Source organism: Eulemur rufifrons, chromosome 24, assembly GCF_041146395.1.
Source record: "Eulemur rufifrons isolate Redbay chromosome 24, OSU_ERuf_1, whole genome shotgun sequence".
NCBI lineage: Eukaryota > Metazoa > Chordata > Mammalia > Primates > Lemuridae > Eulemur > Eulemur rufifrons.
Window position 1 is genome coordinate 11645176 of NC_091006.1, and position 20156 is coordinate 11665331.

Sequence of the window (20156 nt, forward strand, 5' to 3'; positions counted from 1 at the left end):
AACGAGGATGCTTCCTGAGAAGTGATTTCTAGGGTTTTAATACTGGTTCTATCACGTAGAATTTTTTTTTCTCGTAGAAGTTATCATATTCTAAATACAAAAGAATGTATTAATACATATCATAACAGTATAGCTCAATTCATTTTCACAAATGAAATACATCCATGTAGCCAGCACACAGATTCAAAAAAAACCAAACATTGCAGCACCCAGAATCTCTCCAGTTACCTTGCTGTTGTCTTTTTGTTACATCCGCTAAATTGTGCACTTGGCGTGTGCTGTCTGCCACCTGACTGACCCACGTCTTCTCCATAAGCCTGCGGTCTCCCTGTGCCCTTGCCCTGAGCTGGAGGGACAGGTGTGCTCCCGCCGGGGGCTGTCTCCTCGCAGGTCGTGTACCAGCCGCAGGAGGCAGAGCCGACTGCATCCAAGTCAGAGAAGCTGGACCCTCGGCCTTTCCTGAGGGTGCTGGAGGCCATTGACAATAAGTACCCCCCCGAGGAGCGCGGTGACCTTCTCGTCTTCCTCAGCGGCATGGCGGAGATCGGTGCCGTGCTCGAGGCCGCCCAGACCTACGCCAGCCACACGCAGCGCTGGGTGGTGCTCCCGCTACACAGTGCCCTCTCTGTGGCCGACCAGGACAAGGTACCGCGTGACGCCGGGCGGAGCAGCGCAGGCAACGGTCTGTGCGGACCAGAGAGGGGAGGGGGTCAGGGCGGTTCCACGCAGGACGGATGTGACTCCACAAACGCTGGTCAGTGGGGCTGCAACGTATGCAAAGTCACATGGCCTCCAAGTGGCAGAGCCAGGCTATGAACCCAGGCAATCTGGCCCCAGAGCCCACGCTCGTAACCAGAGGATGGCAAACCTCCTTAGAGGGTCAGAGAGTAAATATTTTCAGCTCTGCGGGCCACAGGCTGTCACTGCTGCTCTGCTCTACTGTTGCACCATGAAAGCAGCCGTACGCTGAGCGGGCCAGGCTATGTTCCAATGGAACTTTATCTACAAAACAGGTGACAGGCTGGACTTGGCCACAGGCTGTAGTTGTTGACTCCTGGTCCCAACCACTATGCTTGACCGTCTCTGAGAGCCAAGAGAAGGCCGTGTGCAAAGGGCCAGCAGTGAGAGAAAGATGGGGTCACTGGGAAACAGCCTGCAGGGTGGCGGGGCCCAGCTTGTGAAGGGGACGTCAGGAGACGGGACCGGAGAGGCGGGCAGGGCTGGACCACAAGCGGCCTTAACCCAGTGTGGTGCCTGCCGTGGGGAGCTTCTGGGCAAGGTCAAGGGCAAGGCCAGCTGGCGCGCTAGCAGATCCCTCTGGGTGCCGCGTGGTGGGTGGGTTGGAGGGTGTGAGACTAGAGGCCAGAAATGAGAGGGGAAGCTGGAGCAGGATCACAGCGGGAAGGAGGGGCCCGGACCAGGGCAGGGGTCAGGAGTGTGGGGAGGAGGGAAGGAATTCGTGAAATTCCAGAATGTTCAGGTATGGCTGTGGGGCTGAGGGGTGGAGGGCCTGGGACGGCCCAGGTGATGGGCTGGAGAGTGAGCTGGAGGGTGAGCCATCTTCAGAATGAGACCCCTGAAGGAAGAAGAGACTCGGGAGGCTGCCAAGGCTGTTTTAGACACGAGTGTGAGGTGCCCATGGGACATCCAGGAAGTCACTAGACACACAGGTCAATCAGAGCTGAGTTTAGTCCCTGATGCCACCTCCTCCCTTTCCCCAGGTATTTGATGTGGCACCCCCTGGAGTTAGGAAATGCATCCTTTCCACCAACATCGCTGAAACGTCAGTCACCATTGATGGGATCCGCTTCGTAGTAGATTCTGGTAAGGGGTCTCCGGCCCCGCCCCCCACCCCAAGGACCGAGAAGGAAGTGCCAGGTCTCTAGATGTGCACATGCAGTGAGGAGCTCCAGGTTGAAGCAAGAAGTACAGGGTGAACAGCCCATATCTGAGATGCTTAGGACCAGAAGGGTTGCAGATTTCAGATTTTTCAGATTTTGGAATATTTGTATTAGACTTAACCAGTTGAGCATCTCAACTCTGAAAACCTGAAATCCGAAATGTTCCAACAGGCATTTCGTTTGAGCGCCATGTCAGCACTCAAAATTTTTCTGATTTTGGAGCGTTTCGGATTTCTGATTTTCAGAATTGGTATGCTCAGCCTGCAGGTGGCATTTGGGGCTGTGGAGCAGTGGCCACAACCTAACTTTTCTCAGACATTCCAAGCTAGTTTCTGCCCCAGGGCCTTTGCACTTACTGTTGTCTAAGCTGAGAGCTTTCTTTCTCCAGATATCCACATGGCTCACTCCCTCACCTTGTTTCATGGCCTGTGTAAATGTCTCCCCATCAGAGAGGCCCACCCTGTCCATTCTAAGTGGTATCCCCCTTCTCCTTCCACTGTCACTTCCCATATGAGTGGGACTAGTATTTTATATTTGTTGCCATATTTGTTTTATTTTCTATCTTCCCAACTAGAATGTTCTCTAGAAATTCAGAATAGCATAGTGGTTAGGAGACACTGGAGCCTGCCTGGCCAGGTTCACTGGGGCTGTGTGATCAGGGGCATGTTACTGACGTTCCATGTGTCAGTTTGCTCCTCTGTGACGTGGCAGTAATAACAGCAAACTCAGGCTGTGAAGATTCAATGAGTTAATACACTTGGGTGCTCAAGACAGTGCCTGGCACAGAGTGAATACTCAGTGAATGTTAGCATTTACCTTATTGTATCGACTCTGGGGTGCCGTTATGGTAAAACATTTTACCATTATGGTAAAAAATTTCATGTACCATTAAGAAAGTTTAAAGAGATTGCCAAACATTGACATGTTATTGATTTTAAGGTGTGTCCCGTTTTCAGAAACAAGAAAATGCGAAAAAGTTTGGTCTTGCAATGAATGAAGGATGGTGCTGTGTTCAGTCCTGTGAGACCAGGGCCTTTGTTTCCTTTGTGGCTGTATCCCTCGTGCCTAGCACAGTGCCTGGCACATAGTAGGTGCTTAATAAGTTATTTGTTGAATGACCACACCTCTGAAGGAGCAAAGACTTGAGAAAATAAATGACAGTATGTGTGAATGAGGAAATGAAAGAATAAATGAGCAAAATGTCAGGGTTGGGCCCAGAATAAGCTCTCAGCGTTAGGAGCGTAAAGGAGTAGTGAGAGCGTAAGTGAACAGTGGAGTGGGTAGAATGCCCGGCGTGGGGACGGTGTGGATGCTGCAGGTGACTGCTACGCAGACTCCTTCCCTCATCGTCCCCTCTGCCCCGCCCTGCCCCGCCCAGGGAAGGTGAAGGAGATGAGCTACGACCCGCAGGCCAAGCTTCAGCGGCTGCAGGAGTTCTGGATCAGCCAGGCCAGCGCGGAGCAGCGGAAGGGCCGGGCAGGCCGCACGGGCCCTGGGGTCTGCTTCCGCCTCTATGCCGAATCGGACTATGATGCCTTCGCCCCCTACCCTGTCCCCGAAATTCGACGGGTGGCCCTGGACGCCTTGGTGCTGCAGGTGAGGCACGGGCAGGGAGGGGCTGGTACAGGGAGGCATCGGGACAGGACCGGTCCCAGGGTCCCGGGGCCAGGAAGGGCAAGGCGGGCCGCGCCACTGAGTGGAACTCAAGCCTTCCACATGTCAAAGCCCATGTTGAGGGGTGAATCGTTCCTCAGATCTTCAGGGCCAAAGCAGGAACCCGTGACTCAATCAGAATGCTTTCAACTGCAACAGGAAACCCAACAGGAAGTGACTTTTAAAAGCGATGTTTCTCAATGTATTTTATGTCATGATGTGTCATTTCATTAGTTACTTCAGCCTAGATAGACTCAATCACTAAAATGACTAACACAGCAGAGTTTTAGTTTTGAGGTTGGCAGGCAGTTTTCTTTGTTCGTGCACCTAGGCCCCTCCCCTCTCGTGGCTCCAGCGCCTCCCTGGGGCCTTTTCAACGTGTGCACTCAGCCAGCTGAAGGGGACAGAGGGTGGGCGAGGAGCAAAGGAGGGTTTGCAGGCCAGGCCTGCCCGTAGCACACTTGCCATCTGCTCACCTCCTCCTGGGTAGAGAGTGACGGTGTCTGCCACGGGCCACGTGTGGGAGTAGCACAAACCAGCCCCTTCCTGGCGGTGGTGCATGCTGTTTGCTATTCTGTTCGATTTCATCTTTTGTAAAGAATGCTGATTGTGAGCCACTGCTTAGATTCTCTGACCCACTAGTGACTCACAGCCTGCCATTTAAAATAATGCTGGCTTGAACGATACAGAAAATCTGTTTCACCTAATAAGAAGCCCTGAGTCAGGGAGGTTCCAGACTTGGTTATTGAAGTGGATCAGCGATGTCGTATAAGGCCTAGATTCTTTCCATCTTTCCAACCTCAGTCAGCGGCTCTCTTGATGATGATGATGATGATGATGATGATAATAAAAAACAGTTATCTAGTGCTTACTGTGGGCCAAGTCCTGTTCTAAGTGTTTTATGTTTATAATTGTTTTGATCCTCATAAAAGCTCTATGTTATCATCCTAATTTAGGGATGAGGAAAAGGATGCACAGAGAGGTAAAGTGAGTTGCCCCAGGTCACACAGCTGGCAAGTGGCAGAGTTGTGATTCTATCTGAGGCCACTGGGCTCCGGAGCCTGCCTCTCGAATGCCACCTGGCTGTGGCATCTGTGGGCACATCATCACCTCCCTCTTTACCATCCAGAGGCAGAAGCAAGGAACTGTCCTTCGTGGGTCTAATTTTTATGGCTGTGGAAACCTTTTCCAGAAGTCCCTGGCTAATCTCCCGTCCTGTCTTGTCAGCAGAACTGGGTTGTGTGTGTCTGGGGCTGTGGTATTGGCCGACTGGGTCAGAGCAGTGATGCTCAGCTGCATACTGGAATCACCTAGAGATCTTAAGAAATAATCCATGCCCTGCCCCCAACCCCAGAGCTTCTAACTTCTAACTTAAAGGTCGTTTAGTGAGTATTGGGTGATCTCCCAGAAAACATCAAGGCTTGGTTAGCAGGAGGAAGGTGGAATGCTGGTTGCTGGGTGGATGGCCAGAACTTCTAGTGTCCTTGGATCAGGGGCCAGGTGAGCAGGCTCTCTGAGCTTTCTTCTCATTCACTGGCGGTCAAACGAGCTGCCACGCCAGCCTTTTCTTCTAATCACCAGAAGACTTCTAGTCATCTAGTGTTTGCTTATGAATGTCTTGTTAGGCCTGGTGATGGGTGTGTGCTGTCACTTCTTTTTCCCCACCACCTGCTACCTGTGTGGGCCTCTGAATTAATTGGGATTCTTTTAATTGCAAGTGAAAGAAACACATCTCAAACTATTGTAGACAGAAAGGGGGCTTTTATCAATTTGTATGTAGATGTAGTGGGTGCGTGTCTAGCTTAGGAACAATACAAGCATTTCCCCATCTGTTTTAGATGGGCAGATTTCCAGGCAATGGAAAAAGTAACTGTAGCATTTCTGGGCGTCTATCCTGGCCACTTACAACTAGAGAGGATGCTGGGACTGCTTTCTCCCAGCTTCAGTTTGCAAAGTCCCAGGGAAGGCTTCTGATTGGCCCAGCTCAGGTCATGTGTTCATTCTATGGTCAGTTGCTATGACCAGGGACTGAGGAACCGTGATTGGTCCAGCTCAGGTCAGGTGCTCCTCCTGCACGGTCAGGGTCTGGGGGAAGATGTGCTGGGCAGACAGAGACAGGCAATGCCCCATCCTCCGACCTCTGTACAATGGATCTTGACACTGGGAGTTTTAAAATATCATAATTTGTGATCCCTGATCCCGGAGATATGGTTCTCATTTCAGATGAAGAGCATGAGCGTGGGGGACCCCCGAACCTTCCCTTTCATCGAGCCCCCCCCAACAGCCAGCCTGGAAACTGCCATCTTCTACCTCCAGGACCAGGGGGCCCTGGACAGCTCCGAGGCCCTCACTCCCATCGGGTCCCTGCTGGCCCAGCTGCCTGTGGACGTCGTGATTGGTGAGGACCCCCCTGTGCGTGATCATACAGGGCACCAAGAGCAGGTACAGGGCCTGTTCTTTCCCAGGGCCCATTCGTTCATTCATGACTGCTCTGTGCCAGGCACCGTCCTGCATGCCGGGGGTGTAGCAGTGGACAAAACAGACACAAATCTCTGCCCTCATGGAGGTGACATTCTGGTGAAAGAGGCCAGCAATAAATCAGGAAAATATATAGTAGATCAGGTGGTCCTAAGTGTTACGGAGAAGAGAAAGCAAGGAGGTGGAATGGGAAGTGTCGGGCCTGATTGGGACATTGCCATTTAGAATACAGGCCTCGAGGCAGCCTCACTGGGAAGGTGACATTTGTGCAAAGAAATGGAGGTGAGGGGCGGGAGCCGTGCAAATACTTGCGCATGCTTGCCAGTAGAAATATAGGAATGTGATGTGAGCCCCATAATTTAAAACTGTCTAATAAGCAAATTGAAAAACCAAAAAGAAACAGGTGAAATGAATTTTGATAATTTATTTAATATATCCAGAACATAATTTCAACGTGTAATCAATATAAAAATTTTTGCAGTATTTCGTATTATGTTTTTATTTATTTATTTATTTTTTTGAGACAGAGTCTCGCTCTGTTGCCCAGGCTAGAGTGCCATGGTGTCAGCCTAGCTCACAGCAACCTCAAACTCCTGAGCTCAAGCGATCCTCCTGCCTCAGCCTCCCAAGTAGCTGGGACTACAGGCATGTGCCACCATGCCTGGCTAATTTTTTTTTTTTCTATATGTATTTTTAGCTGTCCAAATCATTTCTTTCTATTTTTAGTAGAGACGGGGGTCTCCCTCTTGCTCAGGCTGGTCTCGAATTCCTGACCTCGAGCGATCCTTCCGCCTCGGCCTCCCAGAGTGCTAGGATTACAGGCGTGAGCCACCATGCCCAGCCGAGATTCCCACTCTTGAGTGTTTACAGGTGGAGACGGTGTTTTACCAGCTCTTTGGCCATGTTGGGATACTGTTCCTGTCACTTTCCTTCTCCACGTCCTCCCTGTCATCCCTCTGCCCCTCCTCCCTCTTTCCCTGCCTCCCTGCCCCAACCCCACCTCTGCCTTTCTCCCTCCCCGCATATTCTCCCTCCTCCCTCTTCCTCCTCCACCCTGGAATTAAACAAGGATGGCAGAAGATTCGTCCTGCCGTAGGCACAAAGGCAGCTCCTGTTGTGTACTGCACCAAGCAGACCAAGTGACAGCTCGAGTGCAGGTCACACTCCAGAGGGAGGGGAGACATACACCACGGCAGCTCGGGTTGTAAATAGAAGAGCAGGGAAGTTGGTGACAGTAGCAGCCAGCACTTAAACAGTGCCCTCTGTGTGCCCGATGGGAAACTGAGGCCCTTACCTGAGGTCATGTGACCAGAAAGCACAGTGTGTGTGGGTTTGAATCAGCCCAGCTGGGCCCTGAGACCGTCAGTGGGTGAGATGGAGGGAGGTGGGGGCGGGACTGGAGGGTGACAGGAAGGGTCAGGGCCCCCCCCCCCCCCCAGAGCCCCAGGGGTGAGGGGTGTGGCTGTGCTGGAGCCCAGGAGGCTCAGCCTGTGCCCGCTGCCGCAGGGAAGATGCTGATCCTGGGCTCCATGTTCAACCTGGAGGAGCCCGTGCTCACCATCGCGGCCGCCCTCAGCGTCCAGTCGCCCTTCACCCGCAGCGCCCAGAGCAGTCCGGAGTGTGCGGCTGCACGGCGGCCGCTGGAGAGCGACCAGGGTGACCCCTTCACGCTCTTCAATGTCTTCAATACCTGGGTGCAGGTGAGGCTGGCGCCGGGGCCCTCCTGCCTGTCTGTTCCTCTGCGCAGGGTCAGGCCGCCTGCGCTGTGGCTCCTCCCTGCGCCCCACCCCCACCCCCACCCCGCCCCACCAGGCCTGCCTGGGGAGGACCTAGTCTCCACCATTCATGCCCCGGGCTGAGGGGACAGCGAGTGCCCAGGCCCAGGGTTGAGGCGGGGCCTGGGGCCTAGGGCGCTGATAAGAACCAGCGCCATCTGGAGGAAGTCCAGACGCCTTAGGGCTCTGGGTCTGGCCCTGTACTGGGCAGCCCTGGGGACCCAGGGGTGACTGAAACTACCCTGGCCCTGTGCTCCTGGGGCTCACAACCCAGTGCAAAGAGATGGGCCAGTGATGTGACAGTGGCAACTCAGAGAGAGCTGGAGTGGGGAGTCCAAGGGGCTGGGAGAGCCCAGAGGGGCTGCCCGCCCCAGCGTAGGTGTCAAGGAGGGCTCTCTGTAGGGGGGTGCGTTGGGGCTGAGCCCTGGAGAAGGTGAGGGCCTCCACCTCCTTGCGTCCTCCGAGGGGTGGTGTTTGGGCCCATGCTGGGTGGTCAGCCCCTACCCACCGCCCACCGGAGCTGGCCAGGCCCTGACACCCTGGTGTCTGCACCTCTGCCCAGGTGAAATCCGAACGGAGCAGAAACTCACGCAAGTGGTGCCGCCGCCGGGGCATAGAGGAGCATCGGCTTTATGAGATGGCCAACCTGCGGCGTCAGTTCAAGGTGAGGTTCAGGTGGAGGGGTGGGGGCCAGGCCTGCCCAGACAGACATCCTGTCAGCACCCTCCAGAGCACTCTGCCTCTCCTTCCCGACAGCCACCAGACCAGAGTCCCACCCTGCGTCCACCCCTCCCCCAGCAGATGACCAGGCGGGGGTAGCCTGGGCGGTGGGGCGTAGAAATCCAGGAGGGCTTCCTGGATGGGGCTGACAGGGTCAGCAGTGACATGCCACATCCTCATGAAGAACCTGGTCCTCTGGACCGGGGGTGCTGAGCTGGCGGCGCAGGCTCAGTGCTGGGAGGCAGCTTAGGGTGGTGGTCGGGGCCGGCACACCGGAGCTGGACGTCCCAGTGGCAGATCCTGGCTCCGCCACGTGCTAACAGTGTGACCCTGGGCATGTCACTGCTCACCTCTGGGCCTCAGCTTCCCCTCAGAAAACAGAGAAAGTGACAATGGCACCTGCCTCACCGGGAGGCTGTGGGGATTAAATGTGTTAACATGCGTAGCACATTTAGAACAGGGCCGAGCATGTAGGTGGGTCTATACAAGGGCTTGCAGTGATTTTATTATTATAGGTGAGTGGGTGGGGAGATACTTTTCTTTTAAAATCTAAAAGATTTGGATTCCTCCTATACCCAAACAGTTCTGCACTTTGTTTCGTTAATAGTCCATGGACGTGTCTCCGTTTGGGTACAGAAAGATGGGCAGTTACATACTTCTCAGTGGTTGTGTAGTATTCACAGAACGAAAATAAAATAAAATTCCCTCTGTAATCCATCCCCTTTGGTTGCAGATGGACAAACTGAGGCCCAGAGTGGGCGACCAGTCACCTAGGCAAGGCTTCCTGTGCAATTTCTGAGGTCCCCGTGTTGGAGACCACTGATGTCCCATTGCTCAGAGTGTCCCTCTTGACTGACGTCTCCAGCTGCTAGAGCAGCGTTCGGCCTCTGTTGGTCCTCAGACACTTTGGAATCTACTGGAAAGTGTGGGTCCCTTTCACAGGCACACTGTAACACACGCGCGTGCACACAGCCATTGTCAGGGCTGCAGGAAACACGGTCCAGTCAAGTCGGGTCATTTGGGGATTGTTTACAATGCTGGGGGCAGGGGCGAGGGCAGAGGTCTCCAGTTGAATGTATATTAGAGTTGTCTGGAGGTTCTGTTGGATCAAGATTCCCGGCCTCAGCCTTGAGATTCTGGCTCGGTGGCTGTGGTTTGGGCTTGGGACTTGGAATTTCTGCCAAGTCCTCAGATGTCCCAGATGCTGCACTGCCAGGCCACACTCAGCAGGGCTCATGTAGGAGACCCACAGGGCCGTGCGGCACCCGGGACCAGGGAAGAGGGGCCTCCCCCAGGCCGGTGGGGCAGGAACCGAAGCCCGAGCCCACTCACTGCCCTGTGTCCCTCACTCTCGGCCGCCCTCCCCCAGGACCTGCTGGAGGACCACGGGCTGCTGGCCAGGGCCCAGGCCACGAAGGCGGAGGACAGCTACCGTCGGCTGCAGCAGCGCCGCGAGCGCCGGGCCCTGTACCAGCTGAAGCGCCAGCACGAGGAGGGCGGGGGGCGCAGGCGCAAGGTGCTGCGGCTGCAGGAGGAGCAGGAGGGCTGCTCCAGCGACGAGGACCGGGCCGGCCCAGCCTCCCAGGGCACTGCTGACAGCGTGGACATCCAGGTGGGGTCTAGGGCTGGCCGGGCTGCGCTGGGTGGGTGGAGCCTTGGCCCACCTTGGGGGACTTTGAGGACACAGCCCTGCCCCGGGGTCTGAGGGGACACAGCCTGCCCTCACCCCAGGAGCCAGGTTTCCGGGGACAGGATCAGGCCCCGTGGTTTACAGAACCCCTCGGGCACGTGCCCCTTAGGTAGCGGGGAGGGCCCCGCAGGAACCCGCCTCCCGCGTTCCCACCAGGATGTGAAGTTCAAGCTCCGGCACAACCTGGAGCAGCTACAGGCAGCTGCCAGCTCCGCCCGGGACCTGAGCCGCGATCAGCTGGCCCTGCTCAAGCTGGTGCTGGCCCGGGGGCTGTACCCGCAGCTGGCCATCCCGGACGTGTTCAACAGCGGCCGCAAAGAGTCTGACCAGGTGGGCCTGCTGCAACACACATTCCCCGAGTGCCTGCCTTGTGCTGGGGACACAGCGGTGACCGAAACAACCCTAGCTTTGCCCTCATGGGGCTCACAGTCCAGTAGGGGGGACAGACGTGATCCCAAATTAGAGAACCAGAGTGGACAGGGCTGAGATGGGGGAGCCCAGGGGACTGTGGGAGCCCAGAGGGGACACCTGACCCAGCCTGGGAGGGGATCGGGGAGGGCTCCTTGGAGGAGGGGACCTGGCTGGGAGGGCAGAGGAAGAGCAGATCAGAGGCTTCTGTCCCACCCTGGGCCTCTCCAGATCTTCCACACCCGGGCCAAGCAGGGCACCGTGCTGCACCCCACCTGCGTCTTCGCCGGCAGCCCTGAGGTGCTGCACACGCGGGAGCAGGAGGCCGGGGGCCGCGAAGGGAGCCGAGGTACAGTGAGCCCGAGCCGGAGGGAACCCCCCTCTGGGATGGGAAGGGGGGACCTCAGGGGCTCCTTAGCAGCTGGGGTTCCGCCTTGCTCCTTCTGACACCCCACCCATGATGGCGCAGGAGGGGAGGTGCCAGGGCCGGACCTCCCCGAGTGGCCTTGGGTGAATCACCCCCCGCTGAGCCTCACCTGTCCCACGGCGCTGGTGGCTGACTGAGCCCGTGTGGCCGTGCCAGGCCCCGCAGGGTGCGGCCTGTGTGCTGGGGCAGGGACTGGACTCCTGCGACCTCAGGTGTCTGTCTGAGCTCTGCAGGACGCCGCCCTTCCTCCCGTGTGTAGAGAAGACAGCTGCTTTAGTAAAGGGATAGATAGTAGCCTGAAACACAAGGTCTGTCCTCTCAGTATTTAAGAAAATTCGAAACTTTTCTCCCTAACCTTTAACAGCTGTAAATTCCTAGTCCGGTTACCCTCTTCCTATTACTTTTCCTCTTTTTTTAAATTTTGAAATATCTAAATATCATCCGAGTGGAGAGTGATGAGCCCTGGGGGGTCCCCAGCGTCAGGGACCGTCTGCATGTGCCACCCTCGTTTCTTCTCTGTCTTCTCCTTCATTCATTCTGGATGGAGCATTTTAAGGCAGATCCCAGATATCATGTCATTTAGTGATAAAAATGACAAGGACCATTTTTTACATTACTCACAAAATTAACTGATTTCTTAATGTTGCCGAATAGTCCAGTTCGTATCCGTTCTGGCAAAGTATTTAAAAACAAGTTGCAGACATCTTATTGTTAACGTGAGCACATCTTTGTCCAGATGTGTAAGCTGACCGGGTGGGACGGGCAGCCCTCGGGGCGGATGGGTGGGGGTGAGGGCCGGGCCTGAGCTGCCCTGTTCACCCTTCCAGAGGACAAGGACAAGATGAGCAGCAAGCACCAGCTCCTCACCTTCGTCTCCCTGCTGGAGACCAACAAGCCATACCTGGTGAACTGCGTCCGCGTCCCCGCCCTCCAGGTGGGTCTCAGGTTTGGTAGCTGCTAGGCCGCTGGGCTGGGGGCACCAGGGCGGGCCTGGAGGAGCTGGCTTCTGCCTCTGGCTGCAGGCTTGAGCCTCGGACTGTTGGTGAGGCTGCCGGCTTTTCTTTCATTCACGGATTTGTTCAAGTTACTTGCCGAGTGCCTGCTGTGGGCCAGGCACTGTTACGGGTGCTGAGGACGCAGCAGGGAACTGGGCAACGAGCCCCGCCGCTGCCTTCCTGGGGCTCCCTGGCCAGGAGGACAGCCAGTAGCAGTAAAGGCAGTAGAGCACTGAGTGCATTTGAGAGGGTGGGAAGAGTCAGGGGAGATCAAAAGAGCAGGGGGAGGGGGTGGAGGAAGAGGGAGGGGAGGGCAGTGGGTGTGGTGTGAGGTGAGGCAGGGTGGGCCTCACTGAGCAGAGACCGGAAGGCAGGGAGTCATGTGGATCCCAGGGGAAGAGCATCCTAGGCAGGGGGCGGGCACGTGCAAAGGCCCTGGGGCAGACATGGGGAGCAGCTGGAGCAGCTGGAGCAGAGTCCGTGGGGGCAGCGTGGTGGAGACGAGGCCGGAGAGGCAAGTGAGGCATAAGCCCCAGGAGGGCTCTGAGCAGGGCCAGGACTGGTATGACGTGGGGCAGAAGCACAGAGCCCAGCCAGGAGGTGACTGCAGCCATCAGGCGAGAGGGAGAGAGCTGGCCTCGGGTGGGGGCGGAGGACGCTCAAATTGCAGATGCATTTGCACGTGTGCCTGCGCCAGAGGGTAGCTGCCATACCTCGAGTGCTCCCTGTATGTCACTCTGTGGTCCCAGGTCACGCAGCCTGCGATTCTCACTATATAGAGGAGAAGACTCAGGCTCGGGCAGGGGCGGGGGCCTGTCACCTGCCTCAGTCACACAGCGAGCAGTAGGGCTGAGCCAGAGCTTCAGGCTCACACACCACACCCTCGTGCCGCCCCATCGGTTGGATGGCCTTGTGACCAGCACCCTCTCAGTCAGTCCCAGGGACTGTGGAGGAAAGAGAGAAACCCCGAGGGCTTCTAGAGCCTCCGGAGGTTTTGGTGACACCGTCCCCGACACCACGAAAACTCGCCCTGCTCTCTCCATTCCTGTAGTCGTTGAAACATTCCTGGAGCGCCTGTCTTGCGCCAGGCACTATCGTGTCCGGGTGCGGGGTCGCAGCCGTGGTCCAAGTGGACAAAACTCCCCGTGCACGTGTTGCTCGTGGACGCTGGGGGAGGCAGGCAGCGCAGGTGACCACACAGGAGTGCAAGGCGGTGCGGGTGCTCGGACGAAAGCCAGCAGGGTGGGGCGGGGGAACTGCCCCGCACGATAGGGGCGACAGCTGCCAGCCAAGGTGCTGCCCCTCCTCCCCCTTTATGGCTTGTCTGTGATGGAGAATCTTTTTTAAACTTCCTATTGATACGTGATAGACATAGAAACTTCCAGGGTGCGTGTGATTTTTTTTAAACAACACCAAGTTGGTACCAATGCATGTGATACTTTGATGCATTCATATGTTTAAAGATCATGTCAAGGTAATTAGGACCTCCGTCACCTTATATAGTCCCCTTTCCTTTGGAGACTGTCACACACGCAAGTAGGTAAAATAGTACAGAGTCCTCTTGTACCATCCCCCAGCCCCCACAATATCGCCCTGGGGCCGATCCCATCCCGTCCTCTGCCCCCAGCCCAGAGCATTTCCCCGCATACTCTCATGAAACGCAATGTCGGGGATTACGGCCCTGACCCTGTCCCGTAGCGAGTGTGCGCGTGGGTCCACGTTATGTCTGTGAGTGGCGGTTGTCCCTCGGCCACCCTGTTTTAAAATGCAGCCTCCCTTTCCCAGCACACCACAAATCTGCCCCCCACTACTGCTGTCCCCTCCCTTGGCTTTGCAGCTTCTTAAAACACAATGTATTCTACTCTTGAACCTTGTCTGTCTGTCTGAGTGCAATGCCGGTTCCTGCGGGCAGGACCTTTGTCTTGCTCACAGTGGTATCCCCGTGAGCGGGTGAGTGGGTGGGAGCCCAGGCGGGCCTCTCAGAGATGGCACCCTGCCCCTCACAGCCGCTCCCTACCTCCCGCCCCCTGCCTGCCAGTCCCTCTTGCTGTTCAGCCGGTCCCTGGACACCAATGGTGACTGCTCCCGCCTGGTGGCCGACGGCTGGCTAGAGCTGCAGCTGGCAGATGCCGAGAGCGCCGTGCGGCTCCTGGCAGCGGCCCTGCGGCTCCGTGCGCGCTGGGAAGGCGCCCTGGACCGGCAACTGGCTCGGCAGGCCGGGCCGCGGCCACAGGAGGAGGAAGAGGAGGCGCTGCCGATCAGTCCCAAGGAGGTGGCAGCCCTGAGCAGGGACCTGCTGCAGTTCATGGCATCCAAGGTACTTGCCACCGGGGCTGCCTGTGGCCAGGGGGAGCGTCCACTGCAGAGCTTCGAACCGGAGAGGGCCTGGCCTCCAGTTCCCTCAACGTGGGCGTGTTTGGAGGGTTTTAAGCCACAGAGGTTAAATAATGTGCCCGGAGTCACTCAGCTGGTCAGGGGTGGAGCCAGGATTTGACCCCAGGCTCCACGGCCCTGTGCCCCCGGCGTCACTCACTCAGCGGATGTTAACCAAGCACCTGCGTGTGTGGTTAATACTCCCTAGTTAACGGGACATGCGGGATGTGACAGGGGAGCCCCAGGTGTGTGTTCGTGGAGGACAATAGGAAGAACTGGACAGAGCAGACCGGAAACCAACCCTCCACCTCTTAGGTGGGAGTGGAGAATTGCTTCTGATTCTTCTTCCTGTGGGAGGGGATGGGGTGCAGGGAGAAGGGTGCAATCCTGGCTGACTTCCTGGAGTAGAGGGGCTTGAGGACAGGGCCAGGAACCCAGTGAGCCGGGGAGAGGGGAACAAGGCTGATGTGCCAGCAGGAGAAAGGGCAAGATGACCAGACTGGAAGGCCAGGCCCAAGGTCTGGATGTGGTCCCACCTGTGACAGGGAGCCGAGAGGGGGGTCTGGGGAGGGTAGTTGAGACGAGGGATGGGGCGTCAGAGCATGTTTTAAACGAGCCTGTGCTCATGAGTGTCTCCACAACTGGAAAGTCCAAGGGGGGGCTTCAGGCGCAGCTGGATCCAGGTGCTCGGGTGGCATGTCCCTGAGGCCGTCTCCCCCTGTCTCCTTTCTCTCTATCTTTAGGTTCCCTACAGTCTTCGGCGGCTCACGGGGCTGGAAACCCAGAACCTCTATGTGGGACCCCAGACCGTCACAGCTGCCCCCAATCTCCCTGGCCTCTTTGGCAGCTCCACCCCGTCCCCCCACCCCACCAAGGGGGGCTACGCAGTCACTGACCTCCTCACCTACAACTGCCTCACGGTGAGCATGGAGCCACCTCGATCCCCCCACCCTGCCGTCCTGAAGATGGGGCTTTAGGAAGCCCCCATCCCCGAGCCCACCAACCGCGTTCCAACTCAGTCCAGGGGTGTGGCTTCCAGACGGGGCCTGCAGTCCCGCGGGCTGCTGGGAAGGGTCCCCGCTGGCGGTGGGCGGCAGGGCGGTGGGCGGCAGGGGGGCAGGGCGGCAGGGCGGTGGGTGGCGGGGCGGCGGGGGGGGGGGGGGGGGTGAGGCGCAGGGCGGTGGGGGGGCAGGGCGGCGGGCGGGGGCAGGGCGGCGGGGGGGGGGCAGGGCGGCGGGGGGTGGGGCAGGGCGGCGGGGGGGTGGGGCAGGGCGGTGGGCCCAGCCTGACTCCCGCCTGTGCAGAGCGACGCGGACCTGTACAGCGACTGTCTGCGAACCTTCTGGACCTGCCCCCGCTGCGGCCTGCACATGCCCTTCACGCCCCTGGAGCGCATCGCCCACGAGAACACCTGCCCCCAGGCCCCGCAGGACGGCCCCCCAGGCAAGGACAGGGCCGTGGGGGACCCGGGCCCGCTGCCTGTCCGGCTGTGTGTCCATCCCACGGGGGTTTCCCGTGTATCTGGGCACTCGCTGGACCCTCTGGGGACTGAGACCTCAACCCTCTGGCCCTGCCTGGTGCCACGCACAGGTCTTGTCACAAAGACTCAGAGCCCAGGACAGGAAAGGCCTGGAGTGCCACCTCTCGCGTCTGTCTCTCTCTGGTCCGCGCCATGTCTGTGTCTCTTTGTTTCTTTCTGTGTCTCTGTGGCTACGTCTCTTGCTCTTTTTCTCTGTCCCACGTCTCTGCCTTGGCTACGTCCACCCTGTTGTCACCCAGGGGACTCCACAGTGTCTGTGCCACACATTGGCATTCAGTGGGGGAGATGGCAGCGGGGCTGCATGCCCCCTCCCCCCCAGGGCTCGCTCTGCCTGCGTCTTTCAGTCTCTGTCTCATCGTTGTGGATGAAGGGTAAAGACTGGGCTCTGTGTGTGTGTTAATCAAGGAGGGCTTCCTGGAGGAAGCAAAACTGGACTCCTCAAAGGCCGGAAGAGAAGCTGAGCCCCATGAGTGCCCAGGATTTGGCGGTGGGGGGGGGGGAGCATGCAGTGGCACGCCCGTCACGGCTTCCCCCTTTCCCTTCCTTAGGGGATGAGGAAGCTGCCCCCGAGCCCCTCCAGAAGGCGTCTGCCCTGCAGCGGCCCTACCACTGCGAGGACTGCCAGAAGGACTTTCTTTTCACGCCCACAGAGGTGCTGCGGCACCGGAAGCAGCACTTGTGAGCTGGGCAGGGGGTGCCTGCCAGGGGCAGGGGGTGCCTGCCCACAAGGCTGTGTGTCCCCCAGCCCGGGGCCAGGGCCAGGACTCCTGCCTGAACTCCCAGCCTGGGCTCAGCACTGTGGTCCAGTCCCGGCCAGGGGAGAGAGTACATGTGCCAATAAAGCCTGTATCCCGACTCTGACCTCCAGGCCTGCTCCTGCCCGTTCCGAATGCAGCAGCTGCCCTCTGTCAGTCCTCCGTGGGATCTGGCTTCCATCCATCCTACTGCAGTGTGCCAGCTGAGGGAGCCTGGGTGGGCTTGGGGAGTTAGAGCCCAGCAGGGACTTCCCCCCCGATTCCAGGTGCAGGATCTTACCGCGCCTTGGCAGCTGCTCTCTCCTGAGTCTGTCCTTGTAGTCTCTGCTTCCCCTTGAACTACAGAGCCCAGAATTTGAGGTTGCAGTGAGCTATGATGACACCATGGCACCCTAGCGGGGGTGACAGAGCGAGACTCTGTCTCAAAAACACAAAACAGGCCGGGCGCGGTGGCTCACGCCTGTAATCCTAGCTCTCTGGGAGGCCGAGGTGGGCGGATCGTTTGAGCTCAGGAGTTCGAGACCAGCCTGAGCAAGAGCGAGACCCCCATCTCTACTAAAAATAGAAAGAAATTATATGGACAGCTAAAAATATATATAGGAAAAAATTAGCCGGGCATGGTGGCGCATGCCTGTAGTCCCAGCTACTCGGGAGGCTGAGGCAGGAGGATTGCTTGAGCCCAGGAGTTTGAGGTTGCTGTGAGCTAGGCTGACGCCACGGCACTCACTCTAGCCTGGGCAACAGAGTGAGACTCTGTCTCAAAAAAAAAAAAAAAAAAAAAAAACCACAAAACAAAACAAAATGGGAAAACGGTGGAGAAAATAAATGAAATAAAATGCTGATACTTTGAAAAGAGCAATGAAATGGATCAGGGGAAAGAGAAGGTGCAGTATGGGAATGAAAATGGCACCACCATGGAGGCGAAAAGGTCAGGGGATACTGTGAACAGCTCGATGCTGATAGACTCATCCACTCAGCTGAAATGGAAGGAGTTTCTTGAAAGACGGAAACTACTAAAGCTCACTTGAGAAGACACAGAAAATTGTACAACTCTACTAAGGGAATTTAATTCATAGTTAACAAAGCACAAGCTCAGGTGGGCTCACTGGCGACCTCTACCAAACATGGAAGGAAGACATGATACCAACCCAGCACAAACAACCCTTCCACGATGTAGAACACACATCCTGACTGCTAACGAGGCCGGCATTACCCTAGTGCCAAAACCAGACCAAGACAGAACAACAAAGGAAAACACTAGGCCAATATCCTTCATGAACATAGGCAAAAAAATCCTTAATAAAAGTTCAGCTGGAAGGCCAAGGTGGGAGGATCACTCGAGGTCAGGAGTTCAAAACCAGCCTGAGCAAGAGCAAGACCCTATCTCTACTAAAAATAGAAAGAAATTAGCCAGACAACTAAAAATATATAGGAAAAATTAATCGGGCATGGTGGCGCATATCTGTAGTCCTAGCTACTCAGGAGGCTGAGGCAAGAGGATTGCTTGAGCCCAGGAGTCTGAGGTTGCTGTGAGCTAGGCTGACGCCATGGCACTGTATTGCCCATGGCCTGGGCAATAGAGCAAGACTCTGCCTCAAAATAAATAAATAAATAAAATAAAAGTTTTGTAAATGATATTTAGCAATATATGAAAACAGTACATCATGGCCAAGTGGGGTTTATTTAGGAATGCAAGGTTGGTGTAACATTTGAAAATCAATGTGATTCACTGTTATTAGAAACAGAAAAAGCATGTGGTAAATTTCAACTTTTGTGACGTTGAATAAACCCCTCAATATTTCTGTGACACTTTTTTTCCCCTGACAAATGAACACAGCTAAACTGTCTGTTTTCCCCAAAGATTTCATTTAGATATGGAAACCTTGGAAAGCCTAATATACTAAATAAATACATATTTTTTTCCTGAGTGGAAAAGCAATGCATGATTGTCTTTGGCAGGGATCAGAGCCTAACTAGAAACCACTCCAGGTGTTTTGAACAGGAAGGGATTGAATACAGGGAATTGGGTGCTTACAAAATTGTGGAAGGCTGGAGGAGTGGCTCTAGGCCACGCCCTCAGGAATGACAGCCAGAACTGACTGGCTAGGGACGCTGCCGCTTGAGGCCACTGGAACTGCTGGCTCCAGAACATGGGTCCTGGCTGTGATTCTGGGGTCACTCCTGCCATCCACACCTCGTAGGTTGGGATCTAATTCTCCAACCCAGCTGCTGGGGAGTCTGGGAAATACAGCTGTTGCTTCAGCCTGTGCTGCGGGAGGAGGGTGGAAGTCAGCCGAGCCCACCCAGTGTCACCGCAGTGAAGAGCGTGGTAGCGAATGCAGAGGTGCAGAGAAGCGGATGTGAGGGGGAAAATAAAACCCCCCCACAATCCGCCATCCGAGGGTAGCCCTGTTAACACTGTGGAGAGCAGCCTCCCCAACACCTTTCTTTCTGCCTATGTATAAATACATAACAGTGTATCTAAATGTGCATTTTTAAATCATTCAAGATTCCACTGTATGTCCTTGCGTGTCCTCTCCATTTAATACTTCTCTGGGGCAAGTCATGAGGATTTCTCCAGAGTATCATAAATTCTTCCAAAATTAGATTTGCTGGTGGCTGTGACATATCCCCTTGCTTGGCATGCCACCACTGTAAATCCTTCTTCCTCTTCTAGATTTGGACTCTTTCTGTTCTTTTCTCTTCCAATAGCACAGAAGTAAACATCTGTGCATACGCTTTTTCATAGTAATTTTTGTCTGTTTTGAGTTCCTGTTTTTGGGTTTTTTTGGAGACAGAGTCTTGCTCAGTCACCCTAGGTAGAGTGCAGGGGCCTCATCATAGTTCACTGCAACCTCCAACTCCTGGGCTCACGGGATCCTCCTGCCTCAGTCTCTCAAAATGCTAGGATTACAGGCGTGAGCCACTGTGCCTGGCCTAGACCATCTGTATCTCTGTCCAACTTACAAGAAAAATTGCATGCACTGTGTTATGATAGCAAACACTCAAATAATGCCTACTATGTGCCAGGCACCATTCTAAGCACTTTACATGTAAGGAGTCATTTAATCTTTGAAAGAACTCAGCAAGATAGATACTATCATTACCTCCATTTTGCAGATACAGGCGCTGAGGCACAGAGAGGTTGAGTAACCTGCCCGAGGTCACACAGCAAATATGTAACAGAGCTGGGATTTGAACCTAGGCTGCCTGGCCCTCAAGCCCATACGCTTAACTACAGTTCTAGGCTGTCTGCAGATGTTTCTTCTTTTTAACAGCCAAGTAGAGCTCCACAACATAGAACATAATTGATTTCAGCTGTTACCCAATTGATTTCAGCCAACACCACAACATAGATAGAATATAATTGATTTCAGCTATTACCCAACTGTCTTTGTGACTTCCAATTTTCTGATCTAATCAGGGGTGGATCCAGGTTTT

At 55.7% G+C, this 20156-nt stretch overlaps 1 protein-coding gene across 1 annotated transcript in view; it reads left to right on the forward strand.

Annotated features, from left to right (window-relative positions):
• The window catches only part of DHX34 (DExH-box helicase 34), a 26715-nt gene extending 10058 nt beyond the window's left edge, over window positions 1-16657 (forward strand). The window contains exons 4-17 of the mRNA XM_069457163.1: window positions 391-645; window positions 1722-1824; window positions 3280-3497; window positions 5778-5952; window positions 7539-7732; window positions 8370-8471; window positions 9897-10139; window positions 10374-10547; window positions 10857-10974; window positions 11880-11986; window positions 14086-14364; window positions 15164-15340; window positions 15725-15863; window positions 16509-16657. Coding sequence (XP_069313264.1) covers window positions 391-645; window positions 1722-1824; window positions 3280-3497; window positions 5778-5952; window positions 7539-7732; window positions 8370-8471; window positions 9897-10139; window positions 10374-10547; window positions 10857-10974; window positions 11880-11986; window positions 14086-14364; window positions 15164-15340; window positions 15725-15863; window positions 16509-16642 — 2418 coding nt within the window. The 3' untranslated portion in view covers window positions 16643-16657. The remainder of the gene's footprint in view (window positions 1-390; window positions 646-1721; window positions 1825-3279; window positions 3498-5777; window positions 5953-7538; window positions 7733-8369; window positions 8472-9896; window positions 10140-10373; window positions 10548-10856; window positions 10975-11879; window positions 11987-14085; window positions 14365-15163; window positions 15341-15724; window positions 15864-16508) is intronic.
• The last annotated feature ends 3499 nt before the right edge of the window (window positions 16658-20156 follow it).